The sequence below is a fragment of the Pseudophryne corroboree genome, chromosome 9, assembly GCF_028390025.1.
Source record: "Pseudophryne corroboree isolate aPseCor3 chromosome 9, aPseCor3.hap2, whole genome shotgun sequence".
NCBI classification, from domain to species: Eukaryota; Metazoa; Chordata; class Amphibia; order Anura; family Myobatrachidae; genus Pseudophryne; species Pseudophryne corroboree.
The window spans coordinates 310,554,387-310,575,423 of record NC_086452.1 but is presented as its reverse complement, the minus strand read 5'-3'; the positions used below and the strand labels follow the sequence as shown (position 1 = coordinate 310,575,423).

The following is a 21,037-nucleotide window of genomic DNA, read 5'->3' as shown; positions in this document are numbered from 1 at the left end:
CTGCACTGCACTACAGAAACAGGGTAAAACAGAGAGGGGGGGGCACATTTATGGCGATATTTTGATATAACAAAGCAGCTATAAGGGAGCACTTATTATAAGGCTATCCCTGATATATATATAGCGCTTTTGGTGTGTGCTGGCAAACTCTCCCTCTGTCTCCCCAAAGGGCTAGTGGGTCCTGTCTTCGTTAGGAGCATTCCCTGTGTGTCTGCTGTGTGTCGGTACGTGTGTGTCGACATGTATGAGGACGATATTGGTGTGGAGGCGGAGCAATTGCCAAATATGAGGATGTCACCCCCTAGGGAGTCGACACCAGAATGGATGCCTTTATTTATGGAACTACGGGATAGTGTCAACACGCTAAAGCAGTCGTTTGACGACATGAGACGGCCGGACAATCAATTAGTGCCTGTCCAGGCGACTCAAACACCGTCAGGGGCTGTGAAACGCCCTTTGCCTCAGTCGGTCGACACAGACCCAGACACAGGCGATGACTCCAGTGGTGACGGTGACGAATCAACCGTATTTTCCAGTAGGGCCACACGTTATATGATTTTGGCAATGAAGGAGGCGTTACATTTAGCTGATACTACAGGTACCACTAAACAGGGTATTATGTGGGGTATGAAAAAACTACCTATAGTTTTTCCTGAATCAGAAGAACTAAATGACGTGTGTAATGAAGCGTGGGTTGCCCCTGATAAAAAGCTGATAATTTCAAAGAAATTATTGGCATTATACCCTTTCCCGCCAGAGGTTAGGGAGCGCTGGGAAACACCTCCTAGGGTGGACAAGGCGCTAACACGCTTATCTAAACAAGTGGCGTTACCCTCTCCTGAGACGGCCGCACTTAAAGATCCATCAGATAGGAGGATGGAAAATATCCAAAAAAGTATATACACACATGCAGGTGTTATACTACGACCAGCTGTAGCGACTGCCTGGATGGGCAGTGCGGGGGTAGTTTGGTCAGAATCCCTGATTGAAAATATTGATACCCTGGACAGGGACAATATTTTACTGTCGTTAGAACAAATAAAGGATGCATTTCTTTATATGCGTGATGCACAGAGGGATATATGCACACTGGCATCACGGGTAAGTGCTATGTCCATTTCGGCCAGAAGAGCTTTATGGACGCGACAGTGGACAGGCGATGCGGATTCAAAACGGCATATGGAAGTTTTGCCGTATAAAGGGGAGGAGTTATTTGGAGTCGGTCTATCAGATTTGGTGGCCACGGCTACAGCCGGGAAATCCACCTTTCTACCTCAAGTCACTCCCCAACAGAAAAAGGCACCGACTTTTCAACCGCAGCCCTTTCGTTCCTTTAAAAATAAGAGAGCAAAGGGCTATTCATATCTGCCACGAGGCAAAGGTCGAGGGAAGAGACAGCAACACGCAGCTCCTTCCCAGGATCAGAAGCCCTCCCCGGCTTCTACAAAAGCCTCAGCATGACGCTGGGGCTTCTCAAGCGGACTCGGGGACCGTGGGGGGTCGTCTCAAAAATTACAGCGCGCAGTGGGCTCACTCGCAAGTAGATCCCTGGATCCTGCAGATAATATCTCAGGGATACAGGTTGGAATTAGAGACAGATCCACCTCGCCGTTTCCTGAAGTCTGCTTTACCAACGTCCCCCTCCGAAAGGGAGACGGTGTTGGAAGCCATTCACAAGCTGTACTCTCAGCAGGTGATAGTCAAGGTACCTCTTCTGCAACAAGGGAAGGGGTATTATTCCACTCTTTTTGTGGTACCGAAGCCGGATGGCTCGGTAAGGCCTATTCTAAATCTGAAGTCCTTGAACCTGTACATAAAGAAGTTCAAGTTCAAAATGGAGTCACTCAGAGCAGTGATAGCGAACCTGGAAGAGGGGGACTTTATGGTATCCTTGGACATCAAGGATGCGTATCTCCACGTTCCAATTTACCCCTCACACCAGGGGTACCTCAGGTTCGTTGTACAAAACTGTCACTATCAGTTTCAGACGCTGCCGTTCGGATTGTCCACGGCACCTCGGATCTTTACAAAGGTAATGGCCGAGATGATGATTCTTCTTCGAAGAAAAGGCGTATTAATTATCCCATACTTGGACGATCTCCTAATAAGGGCGAGGTCCAGAGAACAGCTAGAGATGGGATTAGCACTGTCTCAGGAAGTGCTAAAACAGCACGGGTGGATTCTGAATATTCCAAAATCCCAGTTAATGCCGACAACTCGTCTGCTGTTCCTAGGGATGATTCTGGACACGGTTCAGAAAAAGGTTTTTCTCCCGGAGGAAAAAGCCAAGGAGTTATCCGAGCTTGTCAGGAACCTCCTAAAACCAGGAAAGGTGTCTGTACATCAATGCACAAGAGTCCTGGGAAAAATGGTGGCTTCTTACGAAGCAATTCCATTCGGCAGATTCCACGCAAGAATTTTCCAAAGGGATCTGTTGAACAAATGGTCAGGGTCGCATCTTCAGATGCACCTGCGGATAACCCTGTCTCCAAGGACAAGGGTGTCTCTTCTGTGGTGGTTGCAGAGTGCTCATCTATTGGAGGGCCGCAGATTCGGCATACAGGATTGGATCCTGGTGACCACGGACGCCAGCCTGAGAGGCTGGGGAGCAGTCACACAAGGAAGAAACTTCCAGGGAGTATGGACGAGCCTGGAAACGTCTCTTCACATAAACATTCTGGAACTAAGAGCAATATACAATGCTCTAAGCCAGGCAGAACCTCTGCTTCAGGGAAAACCGGTGTTGATCCAGTCGGACAACATCACGGCAGTCGCCCATGTGAACAGACAGGGCGGCACAAGAAGCAGGAGTGCAATGGCAGAAGCTGCAAGGATTCTTCGCTGGGCAGAGAATCATGTGATAGCACTGTCAGCAGTGTTCATCCCGGGAGTGGACAACTGGGAAGCAGACTTCCTCAGCAGACACGATCTTCACCCGGGAGAGTGGGGACTTCATCCAGAAGTCTTCCACATGCTGGTAACCCGTTGGGAAAGACCAATGGTGGACATGATGGCGTCTCGCCTCAACAAAAAACTGGACAGGTATTGCGCCAGGTCAAGAGATCCGCAGGCAATAGCTGTGGACGCGCTGGTAACGCCTTGGGTGTACCAGTCGGTGTATGTGTTTCCTCCTCTGCCTCTCATACCAAAAGTATTGAGAATTATACGGCAAAGAGGCGTAAGAACGATACTAGTGGTTCCGGATTGGCCAAGAAGGACTTGGTACCCGGAACTTCAAGAGATGATCACGGAAGATCCGTGGCCTCTACCTCTAAGGAGGGACTTGCTTCAGCAGGGTCCCTGTCTGTTTCAAGACTTACCGCGGCTGCGTTTGACGGCATGGCGGTTGAACGCCGGATCCTAATGGAAAAAGGCATGCCGGAAGAAGTCATTCCTACTTTGATTAAAGCAAGGAAGGAAGTAACCGTGCAACATTATCACCGAATTTGGCGAAAATATGTTGCGTGGTGCGAAGATCGGAGTGCTCCGACGGAGGAATTTCAACTGGGTCGATTCCTACATTTCCTGCAATCAGGATTGTCAATGGGTCTCAAATTGGGATCTATTAAGGTTCAAATTTCGGCCCTGTCGATTTTCTTTCAAAAAGAATTGGCTTCAGTCCCTGAAGTCCAGACCTTTGTTAAGGGAGTGCTGCATATACAGCCTCCTGTGGTGCCTCCAGTGGCACCGTGGGATCTCAATGTGGTTTTGGATTTCCTAAAATCTCATTGGTTTGAACCACTAAAAAAGGTGGATTTGAAATATCTCACATGGAAAGTGACCATGCTTCTAGCCCTGGCTTCTGCCAGGAGAGTGTCAGAATTGGCAGCTTTATCTTACAAAAGCCCATATCTGATTTTCCATTCGGACAGGGCAGAACTGCGGACTCGTCCGCATTTTCTCCCTAAGGTGGTGTCAGCATTTCATCTGAACCAGCCTATTGTAGTGCCTGCGGCTACAAGTGACTTGGAGGACTCCAAGTTACTGGACGTTGTCAGAGCATTAAAAATATATATTGCAAGGACAGCTGGAGTCAGAAAATCTGACTCGTTGTTTATATTGTATGCACCCAACAAGATGGGTGCTCCGGCGTCTAAGCAGACGATTGCTCGTTGGATCTGTAGCACAATCCAACTTGCACATTCTGTGGCAGGCCTGCCACAGCCTAAATCTGTAAAGGCCCACTCCACAAGGAAGGTGGGCTCATCTTGGGCGGCTGCCCGAGGGGTCTCGGCATTACAACTTTGCCGAGCAGCTACGTGGTCAGGGGAGAACACGTTTGTAAAATTTTACAAATTTGATACTCTGGCTAAGGAGGACCTGGAGTTCTCTCATTCGGTGCTGCAGAGTCATCCGCACTCTCCCGCCCGTTTGGGAGCTTTGGTATAATCCCCATGGTCCTTTCAGGAACCCCAGCATCCACTAGGACGATAGAGAAAATAAGATTTTACTTACCGATAAATCTATTTCTCGGAGTCCGTAGTGGATGCTGGGCGCCCATCCCAAGTGCGGATTATCTGCATAAATTGTACATAGTTATTGTTAACTAATTCGGGTTATTGTTGAAGGAAGCCATCTTTCAGAGGCTCCGCTGTTATCATACTGTTAACTGGGTTTAGATCACAAGTTGTACGGTGTGATTGGTGTGGCTGGTATGAGTCTTACCCGGGATTCAAAATCCTCCCTTATTGTGTACGCTCGTCCGGGCACAGTACCTAACTGGAGTCTGGAGGAGGGTCATAGGGGGAGGAGCCAGTGCACACCACCTGATCGGAAAAAGCTTTACTTTTTGTGCCCTGTCTCCTGCGGAGCCGCTATTCCCCATGGTCCTTTCAGGAACCCCAGCATCCACTACGGACTCCGAGAAATAGATTTATCGGTAAGTAAAATCTTATTTTTACACAGTGCTTTTGTGGATGTACTGATTATCTTTTTGCTGTGCTCTCTGAATAAATGAACAAAGGAAAACATATACAACTGAGAGACGTGGTGGGACTGGAATTAGAAGCTGGAGGACTGGAGCTGGAGAAACGAATGGAGGCAGGGCACAGGAGAAGGAGAGGTGCAGGAGGGCTTGGAACTGGAAGGGTGCAACACTACTGTTGGGACAAATTATTATCTGGGGCACTACTGTGAGGCACTGTGATATTTTTTTTATATAGATGGGGAGGCAGCAGGGGTGTGTCTAGGGGTCCGGGCTCCCCTGGCAAAGTAAGGGACTGGCACCCTCCATATTTGAAATAGGGAAGGTGCATGTGCAAAAAAGGGACATGATCTTGTGGGAAAGGGGCATGGCCATACAATAGTCCCCGAATTAAAATTATGCTACACAGTAGTAACCCTTTTACACATTATGCCCACACTGTAGCAGTTCCCTTTACACATTATGCCCACACAGTAATTCTTATAACACTGCGGAGACATCAGCAGTGCCTGGCCTGGCTGAGGAGGCAATGCCACCCAAGGCCAGGTAGTATAATAAAATAGTAGTGCAAAGAAGTGCAGTGCAGCGCACTACCCAGTAGTGCAAGTAGAAAAACAAAGTCTTAGTGGTACTGTGTGCGCGTGCCTTCGGCGCGTGCACACCAAAAAATGGGTGTAGCCACATGCCACATGGGGCGTGGCCAATGAAAATGGGGGTGTGATACACATATGACCCCAATGACCCTAATCAAACACTGCTCCTGGCCATGCCCCCAATAGTGCCAGATACACACATGCCCCCACAGTGCCAGATGGGGGTGTGATACACATATGACCCTAATCAAACACTGCTCCTGGCCATGCCCCCAATAGTGCCAGATACACACATGCCCCTACAGTGCCAGATACACACATGCCCCCATTGTGCCAAATGCACACATGCCCCCACAGTGCCAGATATACCCCCACGGTGCTAGATATGCCCCCACAGTGCCAGATACACATATGCCCTCACAGTGCCAGATATGCCCCCACAGTGCCAGATACACATATGACCTTGCAGTGCCAGATATGCCCCACAGTGCTAGATATGCCCCCACAGTGCCAGATACACATATGCCCTCACAGTGCCAGATATGCCCCCACAGTGCCAGATACACATGACCTCGCAGTGCCAGATATGCCCCCACAGTGCTAGATATGCCCCTACAGTGCCAGATACACATATGCCCCCACAGTGCTAGATATGCCCCTACAGTGCCAGATACACATATGCCCCCACAGTATCAGATATGCCCCGACGGTGCCAGAGAGACATGCCGCCACGGTGCCAGATTTGTACTCATAGTGCCAGATATGCCCCCACAGTGCCAGATACACATATGCCCCCACAGTGCCAGATAAGTCCCCACAGTCATATAGTCATAGTCCCCATCCCCCTCCCAGCACATAGCCATAGTCCCCTCCCAGTAAATAGCCATAGCCCCACCTCCCCAAGCAATAGCTGTAGTCCCCCAGCACATAGCCGTAGTCTTCACCTCTCCCAACACAGTCATACAGTAGTCCCCACCACCCTCCCATCACATAACAATAGTTCCCTGCCAGCAAAGATAGCCATAGTCCCACTCCCTGCACATAGCCCCTCACGTCCCCAAGCACATAGCCATGTCCGGCACCGAACCAAACTACATGAATAAACTGAAAATAAATTACAGCTCCCAGCAACCCTTGCCGCCGGGAGCTCCCGACAACAAGTGTTGCTGGGAGTTCTAGTTTATTTTCAGTTTCTTCCCTGTAGTGCATTGCAGTTCCGGACGCTACGGCTTAAGGGATTACACCCATTGGCCGAGGGTGGCACCGTCGGGCGGCGCCCCCTGCTTGACTGGCGCCCCTGGTGAGTGCCATCCTGGCCAATGGGTAGATACGCCCCTGGGAGGGCACTCCAAAATTTCCTGCACCGGTACAGTATCTATCTATCTATCTATTGATGATTGCTATGTTTTTAGAACCAAACATTACAAAAACTACTATTTAGGATATACTTGTCTACTCCTGATATTTCAGGTAGAACCTCAAACCCACTGGAGAGTGGACAGGTCTCCTGAAGTGAAGCAGGAAGGATGAGATTATACCGGTATTGTACAAGAAAGGGGTGTTGAAGGCAATTTTTAGGGACATTCCGTTATGTACAGAATGGTGTACAACCATTTTCATGGCACAAAAAAACTAAAATGTTTCACCAGCTATAATGCACTTTGCACCGGCTGTGCTTCTTAAAAACAATGCACACTGTATAAAGATGATCATTTAAATGTAAAGAAAAAAAGAATGTTCATGTAGTAAATTTTTTTTTATTGAAGGAGTTCTTGAATTTTGTGCAGTGTACTGTATTACCCTCCGCTAAACACGCACTCCATCCAATCAGAATTTTGTGCCAGCACAACAAGGTTTCTTCTACTGTACTACCATTTTCATCACTGTAAAATCTACTGCTATCAAGAATAATGCACTTTAACAGGGTCTACCAAAATCTCTTATGGACTGCATCTAGCATTATATTTATTAGATAAAAATGGCACAAAGGGAAAACCTGATGCTGTATTTCTTATCTCTATTTTGTAGTCAGAAAGAAAATCCACTTTAATACTTTAATACATTATTTTGGCATTAAGTGCACATTTAATGACCCTGCTCTTAGCAGCATTAGAATGGGCTGCATCTCTAATGTGTCTGATGGTTCCTTTCACTTTCAGACATTGTCAATCGTTCCTTCACAATTACTTTTTATTTATTTATTTATCATCAAGTTTAATAATTTGGCCTGAGAATTGACTGTATATAGTTATAATATATATATAATGTATTATTATATTTTTCTTAAATTTCAGTAAAACACAGTGCACAGCCGCACTGTGTGAACACATACATTCAAATGTATTTGTTCAACTTGAAATCCCATCGTCCTGTCATCTGGCCACAACTGCAGCATATGTGTAGACGGGAGCATAGGAATTCTTGTGTAGACTCCTTCCGCCAAGTGGGTCCCGCTTGGCCGCTATGTGTGGCCCCAGCCTTAGAAAGGCATATGTTTCTTATTGAATACTAGCTGATGTGCGTGGTTTCAACCGGGCAAAGAGTTAATTATTGCAAAGCTGATTTCTAAGGCTTTCTGGGTATGTTAACCTGAATGTTCTTGTTAACCTTAAAAAATCTGAGATAACTAATGCTCCATTCCATCTGTACAAAAAAATGTTAAACAAGCTATGAAAATAGAGACTACAACTTGCTGTGTCTTGCAGAACTCACCCTGCTGATAGAGAACACCAGGCCTGGCTTTCCAGAGCAGACTCCCATAAAACAGTGTCGGAACTGCCAGAAGAAGAGGTGCTCCATTATGAAGGTGATGAGACTTAGAGCCATGGCTGCACCCAACATGTAGAAGACTCCGGCCATGTTATCAATGTCCAGCTGACTACTCATGACTTCATTCTTCTCATTGTGACAGATGCCAGTTAACCAGAGGGCTTCCAACTCTTCCATTTCCCCTACACAAAATGTAAGAATCGTTGTTACGTTTATCTATTAGGTGGTAATTTAGCAGTCTAGGACCAAGTAACATAACACCGACCTGTCTGCCATATAAATAGCATAACGTGCTGTATATAAATAACAAGCATCAATTACTTTATCAAATTAAATAAACACTGTTGCAAATAGATTGTTTAACAAAAATTGCCCATTCTAATCCTTATGGGGAGGCCCAATGCTTCTTAATAGCATAATTAGCCAATACTTAGAGAAGAATCTAAACTCTTGGTTGCCACATGTCATACTGAAATTAGCAGTGCATGTTGGGAGTAAACATTGGTATATACTTCTATTAATGACCTTCTTTAATAGCTGAAAAACCAATTATTGCTGCATTAGTCCAGGAAAACCATTCACTTTAAAAACAATATGTCAGAAAACATAAAAATATCAACAGAATGAAAATAAATTGGACCTAATTTCTATTCCTTAATCACTGAACTACCTCCTATCTTTTTAAGATTATGAGAAAGCTATTTACAATGGGTGCCTGAATCCCTATGACGGTTTGGTCAGGACAGTGCAGGCCATAGCTGGAGCACAGTGAAGATCAAAGGTATGTCTAAAGTCAGGAAACTGTTAGATATAATGTAATAACCTAAATAAGTTAGGCAGGTATGTACTGTATGTGACAGAAGCTATCCATTAGGGTCCAATAACATTATCTATATATATATAAAATCGGATATATGTATGTATGTATGTATGTATGTATGTATGTATGCATGTATATATGTTCCAGCATTCCAGCATAACTCTGGAATGCCACGAGCAATTTACACCAAACTTGGTAAACATATGACCTACAATCTGGAAAGAAGTGCTGTGGGGGTAAGACACCCCTAGCACCCCTAGAGGTGGGGGTGGGAAGGGGGTGACATGTAAAAATGAATAGTTTTCAGTCATAACTGTGGAATGCCTGGAGCAATTTACACCAAACTTGGTACACATGTTTTACAATCTGGAAAAAATACTGTGGGGGTAAGACACCCCTAGCACCCCTAAGGGTAGGGGTGGGAAGGGGGTGAAATTTAAAAATCCATAGTTTTCGGGCATAACTCTGGAATGCCTGGAGTAATTTACACCACACTTGGTACACATATGACTTACAATCTGGTAAAAATACTGTGGGGATAAGACACCCATAGCAGCCCTAGGGGTAGGGGTGGGAAGGGGGTGACATTTAAAAATCCATAGTTTTCGGGCATAACTCTGGAATGCCTGGAGCAATTTACACCAAACTTGGTACACATATGATTTACAAGCTGGACAAAAACTACGGTGGGGGCAAGACACCCCTAGCACCCCCAGGGGTGGGGGTGGGAAGGGGCTGATGTGTAAAAAGCCATAGTTTTCGGCATAATTCTGGAATGCCTGCAGCAATTTACACAGAGGCACACATGGGTAAGAGTAGAGGCAACCACGGGTAGGGGCAAAGGCACCCACATGTAAGGGCAGAGGCACCCACGGGTAGGGGCAGAGGCACCCACTTATTTTGTATGACAACGGGCCAAATAACTGTTTTTGTAGCATTTGTGGCCAGCTTGATCCCAATGGAAACTTATGAAATCTGCGAGAAAAGCCTCAAGCATTTAAGGCTAAAATGTCTTAATATTCTCCTAAATTAAATAGATTTAGTTACAATAGCAAAAGGTATTTTTATTATTTAATATCAACAAACATTGTATATTTATTTAAAAAAAATAGTTTACATTTATAAAACATACAGACAAAAACATATCGGGCCAGATGTAATACCACCCGAGTTCGGTGGACGAACTCGGCCATTTTTTTAAAGAGGCAATCATGTACAAGGCTTAGTTTTGCCTTGTAAGTGGCCTTGCATGGCCGCCGAACTGGGGCTGCATTACATCCCGCCCACTGTCTTAGTTTTACATTCAGTTGTAATCAGCATTCGACATTACATACCATCACCGAACAGTTGCAGAATTGCCAGATCAATTTGTCTCTTCCACCCAGAGTCCTTCTGAATGGCAATTCCATACCCAGTGGAGGCAAAGACTTTGCCACTACCAATAGTCACCAGCTTACAACCCTCATCCCGCCCTGCCATGTAGTTCAGCACAGCTGCATCATAAATAAAGGCGTCCAATTTCCTATAATATAAAAGGGGTTACTATTACTTACAACAAAACATTATGCAGGAGATTTACTGTAGCAGATGGAGAAACATTTTCTTAGCTTACAGAATCTTAGCAGATATTCCAAGAAAATGTATGAAAATGTCTCTAACCTCACATAAAATATGTAAACGATTTTGCTTATGTAATACAGTAAAGAGTTAAGTTGACTAGATTGCTGCATTCAAAATTTAGCAGTCAGTGCATTGCATTTATAATTAATAGAATGGAAGAGTTTGGGGAAGTAAGACATGTCAAACCACTTCAATGGTTCATAATAAACCCACAATAGTCTTAATTCCCAGCCCCTTATAAGCCCTAATCAAACACTACTCCTGGCAATGTCTCGTTCCTGCCCAAAACTTACCCAGTTTTTAAGGACAGTAGGGCATCTTGCACAGATCGTTGGTTAAATTTTACCATGTATGTATGCATCTCGAGGTAGTTGTTTCGAATGTTTCTTTCTGTGCTGCCATTAGGGACAGTACCGAATCGGAAGGCTGGAGAAAAGTCATTGGGTCTTTGAAACTGAAATAAATCAAGAAGGGTTCAGTTAGATCAATAATTCAAAAAGCAATGAAAACATATTTACATGCAAACTAAAAAAATCAATGTTATTTATATATTTACACGGCTTCAAACATGACTCAAATTTTTATACATAGATCAATAGAATCAGTTTATAAATAACTACAACATCCAAAACCTCTTACAAAATCAGCCAACTTTTTGAGGCCTAAACACTAGTACCGATATTCAGATATAATTACGCCCTTTCATAAAAGGCTTACAGTATACTGAATATTTCCTTCTAATAAACCCTGGTACATATCTATATATATATATATATATACAGTACTTGGAGCTCTACTAACACCAAGTATTCCTACAGGTTACATAGGATGCTACATGCATATTTCAACTTCAATAATATGAAGACATGAATGTAGCCAAAGTTCAATTTTATCTACATAAGCTATTGTTGAATATTAGGTCATTGTTATTTCTTGTAGAAGAATACATTATTCATAGAGAAAAAAGCCAAACTGCAGTTTTCCACCAAAGCATGAAATTCTGCAGAAATTAAATTAAGATTTCATTAAAGATAATCCCACAATCCTTTGCTTAAGTAGTGAAAATTAATTGGTTTAGAGAGCCTGTTACTGGCAATAAATCTGGCCAACCTCCTTTCTTACTGTGTAATGTTGTAAAAATGGAAACTCCATATTTACACAGGAGGTCCAGTCAATCTTATTAGGCCACAAATTGCATTTGCAATCCAATTCCAAACTCACACTGCATTTTCTGAGTAAAATATCAATTTTCAGGTAATTTTCTTCAAACAGCTAAATAATGGGTTAAATGATGTATGGCAGGTACAGTGTGTTAAGGTGTCTTATTGATGGGAAAGTGGTTTCTGAGCTTGTTTTTCAAAACACTGACAAATCACTTTTTCTGGACCCCAAAATACTGGACTTTTATTTGCTGAAAAACACTGGCTAGCTATCATTTCTCCACCATTAAAAAGAAATGCACAAATCATCCATTGACCCCTTTTAAGAACCTCCAGTACTTTGCTTACAGACATTAACAGCCTTCTATATGGTCCTGCTAGCTCAGCCATTTTTGGGTCCAGGATGGTTTCCCCCCTTTTTCATGTACATCTCCCAGGTCAATTTTTTCATGATGCAATCTCACCTAATAGGAGTGACCCTTTGGTTTACTCATTCTGACAAATGAAAACAGCTATTAAGCACCATATATTAAAGGGCATATACTGAAGCAACAAAAAAATCTAATATTTAATTATACCTAGTTTACTGTACCATTGCTCAAATAGGCACAATCTTGTAATAATGGGTGTGACTGAGCCATGGGTTGCTGCATCATCTGCTGCGCTAGTTGACAAACTGATTTACCAAACTAACAACTGGTTCTTGCTGTAGCAAGATCAAATTACCAACAATGCTCTCAAATGGCAACTATTACATTTGTTGTGTTTGCACTGTCTGTACATGTTAAGTGAGAGGTATATAGGCAAATGCAGGGGGGGGGGGGGGGGTGTTACAGTTGCCCAGAAACTCTCCTCCTGTTGGCCAGCAGCTCAAAATATGACAATAGCGATAGTATATAATACAATTAATAGAGCTGCCACCGCAACATGCAATTTAAGGGACAGAGAAGAGTTGTGAACATGACCAGTGGTAGCAGCTTCTTCTAACAAGTTTGCTGTGTGGGTGGATATGAGCCCTCAATCAGTGCACTGGACCAGAGAGAAGCTGCTAGTAAGAAGAAACAGGAACCTTATCATGAGGTGGGAGAATGTGCTTAAAAAGTACAGTTCTGTCGAATACTGGTTCTATTATGTTTTATAATTTATTTATTTATTTATTTTTTATGGTATGTTTAACCTTCTCCTGACTTTTTACTTATATTAGTTAAATATATTTGATACAACCTATACTACAGTCCATCTATAGTGTTAAATATTAATACTGTGTTCTATACAGTATCCTGTGTATAAAAAGGCCAATGTGTACATTAATGTCCAGAGTCAGTACTAGGTTCTACTACCGCTCCCCTAAGTCCCTGCCCTTACTCCAATGTTCCACAGAGTTGTAGATTGTGGATTTTATTTGGATATCCCCCTCTATAAATCCTGTGTTTGCCCCTGATGCAACCAAATGACTGATGAGTCTACTGCTAGTGTACAATGTAAACATTAACTAGTATGGCAGGGTTGCCAGCTACTATGAATCCCAATTTACACAGGATCTTAACGTCACATTGTACAGATCTCAGCTGCACGTTCACAGCCTTATAATAGTCAGGGTGTTCCTTGATGATGTCCTATTTTGAATGAAGAGAGCCATACTTGTAAATGGATTTGTATGGTTTCGTCCTTCAAAAGCTTAGCATTTTAATAACTCAGGCAGAATACTATTTTCAATTACAGTGACTTCAATAAACTTATACAGTTACAGTACGTCAGATTCTTGGCTAATGATTGAGAAGCCCAACTGAACATTAGAGCAGCCATATGCAGGTGTCAGTATATAACATGCTGTACAGTGAGTATACAGTAGCTCTCTGCAGAGTCTGTATATATAACACTGTACGGTAGCTACGGACCATACCAAAATTAATGACGAAAATAACAAAAGATAGCCAAAGATGTTACTGCACTTAAGTACCCTTACTGCTCCTGGTCAATGCAAAACATTGCATTTTATTTGCCACAGATTAGTTATGGAATAGACCTTTATCCCTAAAAACCAACAACTGTTCTCTCAGTGGCTGTTCTCTTATTTACATTTCATGTACTTTTCTAACAATATTAAACATATTTTTCAACTAGTTCTTTCCCTTTAACATCTGGATGAGTACAGAGCCTTTAGCGCAGGGGTGGGCAATAAGTGTTCCTCTAGCTGCTGTTAAACTAGTCATCCCAAGATGCACTGCCACACTTTTAACATGCCCTAATAGCATAACTAAGGCAGGGCATGCTATGATGTGTAGTTCCTCAGCATGCTGGGATGTGTAGTTCCATAGCAGTTGGATGCTTATTGCTCACCCCTGCTCTAGCACCTGCCACTAGTACAGTCACTTCCACAGCTTAAGGTGGCAATGTCTCACTCACAGGGTTCCTCGTGGGCTGTGCGCTTTCACACATACAACCAGCCACTACGTTTAAGTATTTTTAAATGACTTTATTTACAAAATATATATTCCTTGAAATACATCATTGCAGGTTTTGTATTGTATTTTAAAGCCTTATGTAACAAAACTGACGATAGAAGAGTTTTCATATCACTGCTTATCAGAGTCAAGCTCTTATATAGCCACCTTTTCAATTACAACTTGGAAAAAAGCTGTGAATGCTACTTTTTGCACAGATATACAATATACAGTTACATAGTTAGTGAGGTTGAAAAAAGGCAAAATGCCCATTGGGTTCAACCTGTATTCTGTGTTAAGCTGTTCATATTATAATGCACCTGCTGAAGTAATGGTTTAGTACCAATTGACAACTATGATTCTACCACTCCCAGATATTAATGTCACTATGTTAAATGCTATAACCCTGGATACGTTTTCCAGTTAAAAATGTGTCCAATCCATTTTTAAATGCATTTACAGAGTCTGCCCTTATTACCTTCTCCAGCAGGGAGTTCCAAATCTTTATTGCCCATATCGTGAAGAACCCTTTCCTACGTTGTGTATGGAATTTTCTCTCCTCTAGCCTCAGCGAGTGCCCACGTGTCCTATACTGAGTTCTTCTAATAAACAGATCCCCTGCTAACTCCTTGTAATGACCCTTTACATATTTGAATATATTAATAATGTCTCCTCTTAGATTCCTCTTTTTTAGTGTATATATATTTAACCTTGTAAGCCTTTCCTCGTACTCCAGTGTCTCTAACCCTTTAATCAATTCAGTAGCTCACCTTTGAACTCTTTCTAGTTTGCCGATATCTTTTTAATAATATGGTGCCCAAAATTGAACACAATATTCAAGGTGTGGACGTACCAATGATTTGTACAGTGGCAGGATTAAATCCTCGTCCCTTGTCTCAATGCCCTGTTTTATGCACGCAAGCACTTTATTTGTCTTTTTTGCTGCATTTTGACATTGTGTACTGTTACTAAGCCTATTATCTATGAGCACCCACAAATAATTTTCCACCACGGTTACCCCTATATTTTTCCCATTTAGAGTGTAGGATGCATGTGTGTTTTTTGTCCCAAAATCCATAACTTTGCATTTTTCTATATTGAACCTCATTCCCCAATTAGACGCCCAGGTTTCAAGTTTAAATAAATCATTCTGTAGAGACTCCACATTGCTTTCTGAATTAATTACCTTACACAGTTAAGTATCATCTGCAAAGATTGACACTGTGCTTTCCAGGCCTATTCCTAGATCATTGATAAATATATTGAACAGCAGCGGGCCAAGTACGAACCCTTGTGGTATTCCGATGACTACTGGTGCCGAGCTGGAGAACATCCCGTTGACCACTACTCTTTGTACTCTGTTATCCAGCCAATTACCTATCCATGTGCAAATAATCACCTATCCATGTGCAAATACAAGTGTGTCCTTTGCGGTAATTGAATACAAGCCCTCGTTCATGGCAACCATCGGCAATACCTCTATGCAAAAAAAGAAAACCACGGAGGCAGGTGACACCTGCAGTGACTTACTCGCTCATTGTAATTTTTTTAATTTTTATAGTGCTGTGTGTCCCAACTCTATCGCTGATTGTAATGGAGCTGTGTAGAACCCTGATCTGTGCTTTTCTTTTGTGTGCCTCGGAGACGCTGAGCAAATCTTTTACTGTGTTCACACTTCTACTTAATGTAGGGATCATCTAAAAAAAGTAGTTCTTAAACAACAAGCATTGTTTGACTTTACAATGGAGACTTCCCACATGTGCAGTGGTAGCTTTCAAAAGCGGCACCTAGTCGACGAACACCAGTATTGCACCTGCCGGGGACTCAACTCATTACACTGTGACTGAATACGCCACGCTGCAACAAGGTACAGGAAAACGTAGTGCAACTAGTTTTTCACAGTACACACCTCACAGAGGATAGATGAGAGTGGCTACATCTGTAGATAGATAGATAGATAGATAGATAGATAGATAGATACAGTAGATATATACAGTAGATAGATAGATAGATCTCTGTTGTCACATAACTTTATACAACATTAATTACTAAGAACCCACTTTAAAGACATTTGGGCGTATGCAATACTTGACCTGTACTATGTGTGTGTGTGTGTGTGTGTGTGTGTGTGTGTGTGTGTGTGTGTGTGTGTGTGTGTGTGTGTAGATAGATAGATAGATAGATAGATAGATCTTCCATATAATGTTATAATGTTTGGCAGCTGTCGCTACAGAGATCACCAATTGATGGCAGCAGCAATGAAAGTTGAGGTCCCTGGGTCCAGCAGCAGAACTGAGATGGTTGCAGTAAATGCTTTAAACCACTTGGTGTAATGACTCCTCAGCACTAACATGTAATTTCCCACTGATTTCCCACATGTGTCACTCTGCAATATCAGTGGGAAGATGATGGTGTGGGGTATGGGGCAAGGAGCTGATGCACAGCCATCACCAACTGCTGCCCGCGTGCCACATTTGAATTCTCTATGGTATAACAGCTTAATGGCTCAGGTGGCACGGGCTAGTCCCAAAGCCAGATTTACATGCAATATATGATCCAAAGGGTACATCTGGGCATTATACACAGGTGCAGCATTATAAACTCCTGGAAATCTGGTGAGTTTTGGTTAGAGATGTGTGGAAAGGATACACAGGTGATGCACTGCCTCACCTGCCATATACTTTTTACTCCACAGAGTTTGGGCTATAAAAAATATTAGAATAATGCAAAGAAGATATTTCAAACAAATTATCAGTATTTTTCATATATTTTATTTTGTCAAAACTCTGGTTTAAACATAAGTATGACCGGAAAGGCTCTGCCTGACCTGCCTCACCCCACCGCACGTCACTGTAAAAACCCCAGTGCACAGCAATATCACTGGCATTTTTTCAGTTGAAGCTGCTGCTGACGCATGAGAAAAGCCTCTGAAAGAGCGAATGAGTTTGTATTCTGTACCTAGGAATACTTTCCGCAAGTGACCAGTGATCAGAGCACACAATCAGATCTACTGTATGCTGTGTACTGTATGTGTAATTTTTTTTTTTTTTTTTTCACTTTTGTGCACCAACTTTTTACTATGAACTACATCAGCACTTGCAATGAGCCGGAGAGAATTAACCCAGCTGATTGGACCAGGTCCATTCCCGAACATCAATGGAACGTTGCTGTTTTAGGTGTTTCATATCACTATTCCTGGAGCTGGGAGGTCTCTTACTTCTGAGATCGCTAGATAGGGAAGTACAGTGTTTTTTTACTGAATCCTTTGAATACTGTGTGGTTTGCTTTTCTCTTTCTATCTTTTTTTAATCCTTCTCTACCCTCATCAATTTCTTCTTTTAGTCCTGCTGTGTCTATCCCCTCTTGGTCTTTCTCCTTTTTTATTTTTATCACTTTCATTTTCTCTTCAGCTGTCTGTCTTGTTTTGTTTTTCTTTGTTTTTTATCCCGCCCCAGACTGGTCTGCTGGCTTTCTGGCCAGGTATAGGACCTAAATGAGGGTTCCCCCAGTCTTGTCTATACACTCCGATAATCAATAATAATCTTTACACTTTTACAGTGTTTATTTCCCTTTTTCTTTTTCACAGGGGACATGAAGCAAACATTCACATGACTGACAAAGAAATGTTTCTGATCCCTCCAGTTTTCAACAATAATTCTTACACCTTCCCAGTTTTTATTTCTTTGTAATTTTTTTATTTTTTTATGTATGATTTTTTTTCTTTGTGATTATCGAAAATGAATAGAAAGGAAGCTGGGGATTAGTGCTACTGGCCACACACCGCAAAAAAACCCCAAAAAAACACTGGGCAGCCACCTCATGGGTGTGTTGGAAGAGCTGCTAGGCTGCTAATTATTTTTAAAATGTGGACAGTAACATCCAACTCATTGATAACATAATAACTTAAACCCAGGCAACGTTGGGTACTTCAGTTAGTCATTTATAATTCTTTATTAACCACTTAACTGATGATTTTCTTTCCCCAAAAACCACTCCAAAATTGTCGGGGTTTTTTATGAGTGAATTAGGTGAAGAACATAAATTTAACCTTATCCAAAATTATTTAAGCTAAAAAAAAGATTATTTTTTTTATTATTTAAAAAACAAACAATTTTCTCAAACATCAGAACATCGGTTGGGAAGATCGGTAACATCGGCAACATTGCGATTATCGTGACATTACTTTTTACCCCAAGACAGCTGACAGGTATACAATGGCTGAGGGGGGGGGGGGTTGTTTTACAATTTCCCAGCAGCTGCCATTGTCTGCAGCCCCTGGGTGGGGGTCCTGCCATGCTGACCGATCGGCAGCACGGCAGCACTAAGGGAAGGGTGCAGGGAGGCAGAAGGACCTTCCAGTCCCTCTGAGAGCAGCAACGGAGGGAAGTTTCTCTTCCCTGCCACTGCTAACACTATTTATCTGACTGGTCGCATCCTGTGCGACCAGGTCAGATAAAACACTTGCTGGTATGGTCGCATCTGATGTGACTGTGCCAGGCAAGTGGTTAATCTTATAAAGAACAACAGTAACTAAGAAGAGGAAAAGGAAGAAATACAAGGCAGGAAGTAGAAAGGGAGGGAGATGGGAATGGTAGAAAAGGGATAAGGGAGGGATCAGCCGCCATGGAGTAAAAAAAGTAATTAAAAAAAAAAGTATGCAGTCCATGAATATAGGAAAGAAGAATAGATTGAATCAAAGGACTTAGGAAATCAGATCACGTGTCTTGTGGGATCACAGTCATGTAAGTCTTATAGTCAGCTGAGGACTTTTATTCCAACCAAGGGAATCAGGTACTAGCAAAATCAGAAGGTTTGTCTGTTGGAGCAACCAAGATGTCCTCCATTGACATAAAATAGTCAATCTTATGGAACCATTCCTTGTGTGTTTGAGGCTTAGGAGAGTGCCACAATACTGGGATAACTTAGCGAGCTGCATTACCAAGATGCTGGAGAAATTATTTTTTATATTTATGCACCGGTATCAAAGAGTAACCAAAACACAGGTCTTAAGGTACTTCACTACCTAAAATTTGTAGCAAGGTGGCAATAATGTCAGCCCAGAAATTTGATAAATGAGGGCAATGCCACCAGACATTACATAGAGAACCTAGAGCAGGGGAACATTTCCAACAGGAACTAGGGTTGAAGAGATACATAGCATGAAGCAAAGAGGGGTGTCTGTACAATCTCATCAAGATCTTGTACTGTGTATCTTTTACAGCAATACAAATAGAACTAGAGTAGGCCTTAAGAAAAACAGTCTTCCACTCCCAGTCAGATAAGGAAAGACCCAAGTCTTTTCCCAGGCCTTAGCATACTGTAAGTCAGAATGCGGATAGTCTGATTAACCAATAGTAACTGGTAGAGAGCAATTACCGTGTGGGAGGGAGATTGTGGCAAGTTGCAGAGTTTCTTGAAAGAGGTAAGTTCCTTCTTGGCAAGGGCTGTCCTATTTGCTGAACTTATAAAATGGCAAACTTGTAAGGACTTCAAAAATTAGAATGTGGTATAGCCCATTTTTCTTGAAACAAAATTGTTTAATACCTGTATCCTTCACTAGCTGACCGAGTCTAAAGAGACCCACAGAGGTCCAACTACAAAACTGAGTGGGGTGATACCTGGTGGGAACCTAGAGTTAGCCAAAAAAGAGGTGAGAGGACCAAAGACCGATTAAATAAAAGGGAGACGTCTTCAGGCCTTCAAAAGAGAGGGTGTGAGGGATATCTTCGGATGGAGTAGAGAGAACTTGGGAAGAGAAGGCAGCTACAGCACTATTTCAAGGCGTTGTTTCATGCAGCAGCCTTCTATTGCAACCCACTGTGTTATGTCCCTATTTCTGGTCTATTCAAGAACTCTGTTAAGAAATATGGCGTGATAATATATTTGTATGTATAGCAATTGAATACCACCCATCTGTTTTGGGCATTATTTATTATTTTCAAACAGGAGGGCCATGCTGCGAACAGTCAAATGATTGAGAAAGACATGTTTTTTATCCCTTCAGTTTTCAACAATAATTTTTACACCTTTACAGTGTTTTTCTCTTTTTTTCTGTTTTATTTTAAAACAGGAGGGACATAATGTTATAGGATGTACAGTGGTGGTGCATAGCTTCCAAGTTTCTGGTGCTAGAAAGCACAAAGGGGTAATTTGATAAATACTGTAACTGCTCCATACCTAATGCTGTCAGCACTAAGAAAACCATGTCATGGCAGATGAATTATACTTACCTGTCCTGTGATACTGGCTAGCTAGGAGCGGTAAGAGTAGATTTAATTCCCTGCCAGTTCACCATCCAGGAATACGCGACAAAAGTTATATTTTCAGTTGAAAAAAATGGTTAATTTGAATAAAGCAGCATTTCTTTAATTGAATATCACTAGGGCCACTTCTAGGGCTGGTCAAGCTGTGCGATCGCATAAGGTGCCACAGCCACTGTCTGCAGCTGTATTACATACGAACTAGCCGTCCGCATGTAATACAGCTGAAAATGTCCCTACCAAAATGGCCACTGACTGGACCTCTAGTAACAGGGCAATGATGCAGAGCTTACAGTGCTACCTGGAAGTGCTGGGACCACGCTGATCCACAAGTGGCAGCGAGAAAGAAGGGGGAGAAGATGCTAGCAGCAACCTCTGACAATGAGCTGAGAGAAGGGGGAAAGACACTGGCACCAACCCCTGACAATGAGCAGTCAGTTTAAAAGT

General features: G+C 42.6%; 1 protein-coding gene across 1 annotated transcript in view; it reads right to left on the bottom strand.

The window, feature by feature from the left end:
* Window positions 1-21,037, bottom strand: part of GRIN2B (glutamate ionotropic receptor NMDA type subunit 2B) — a 1,069,942-nt gene that overhangs the window by 17,072 nt on the left and 1,031,833 nt on the right. The window contains exons 11-13 of the mRNA XM_063940427.1: window positions 11,020-11,180; window positions 10,441-10,628; window positions 8,230-8,468 (exon numbers count right to left, since the gene is read on the bottom strand). Of these exons, the coding sequence (XP_063796497.1) occupies window positions 8,230-8,468; window positions 10,441-10,628; window positions 11,020-11,180 (588 nt within the window). The remainder of the gene's footprint in view (window positions 1-8,229; window positions 8,469-10,440; window positions 10,629-11,019; window positions 11,181-21,037) is intronic.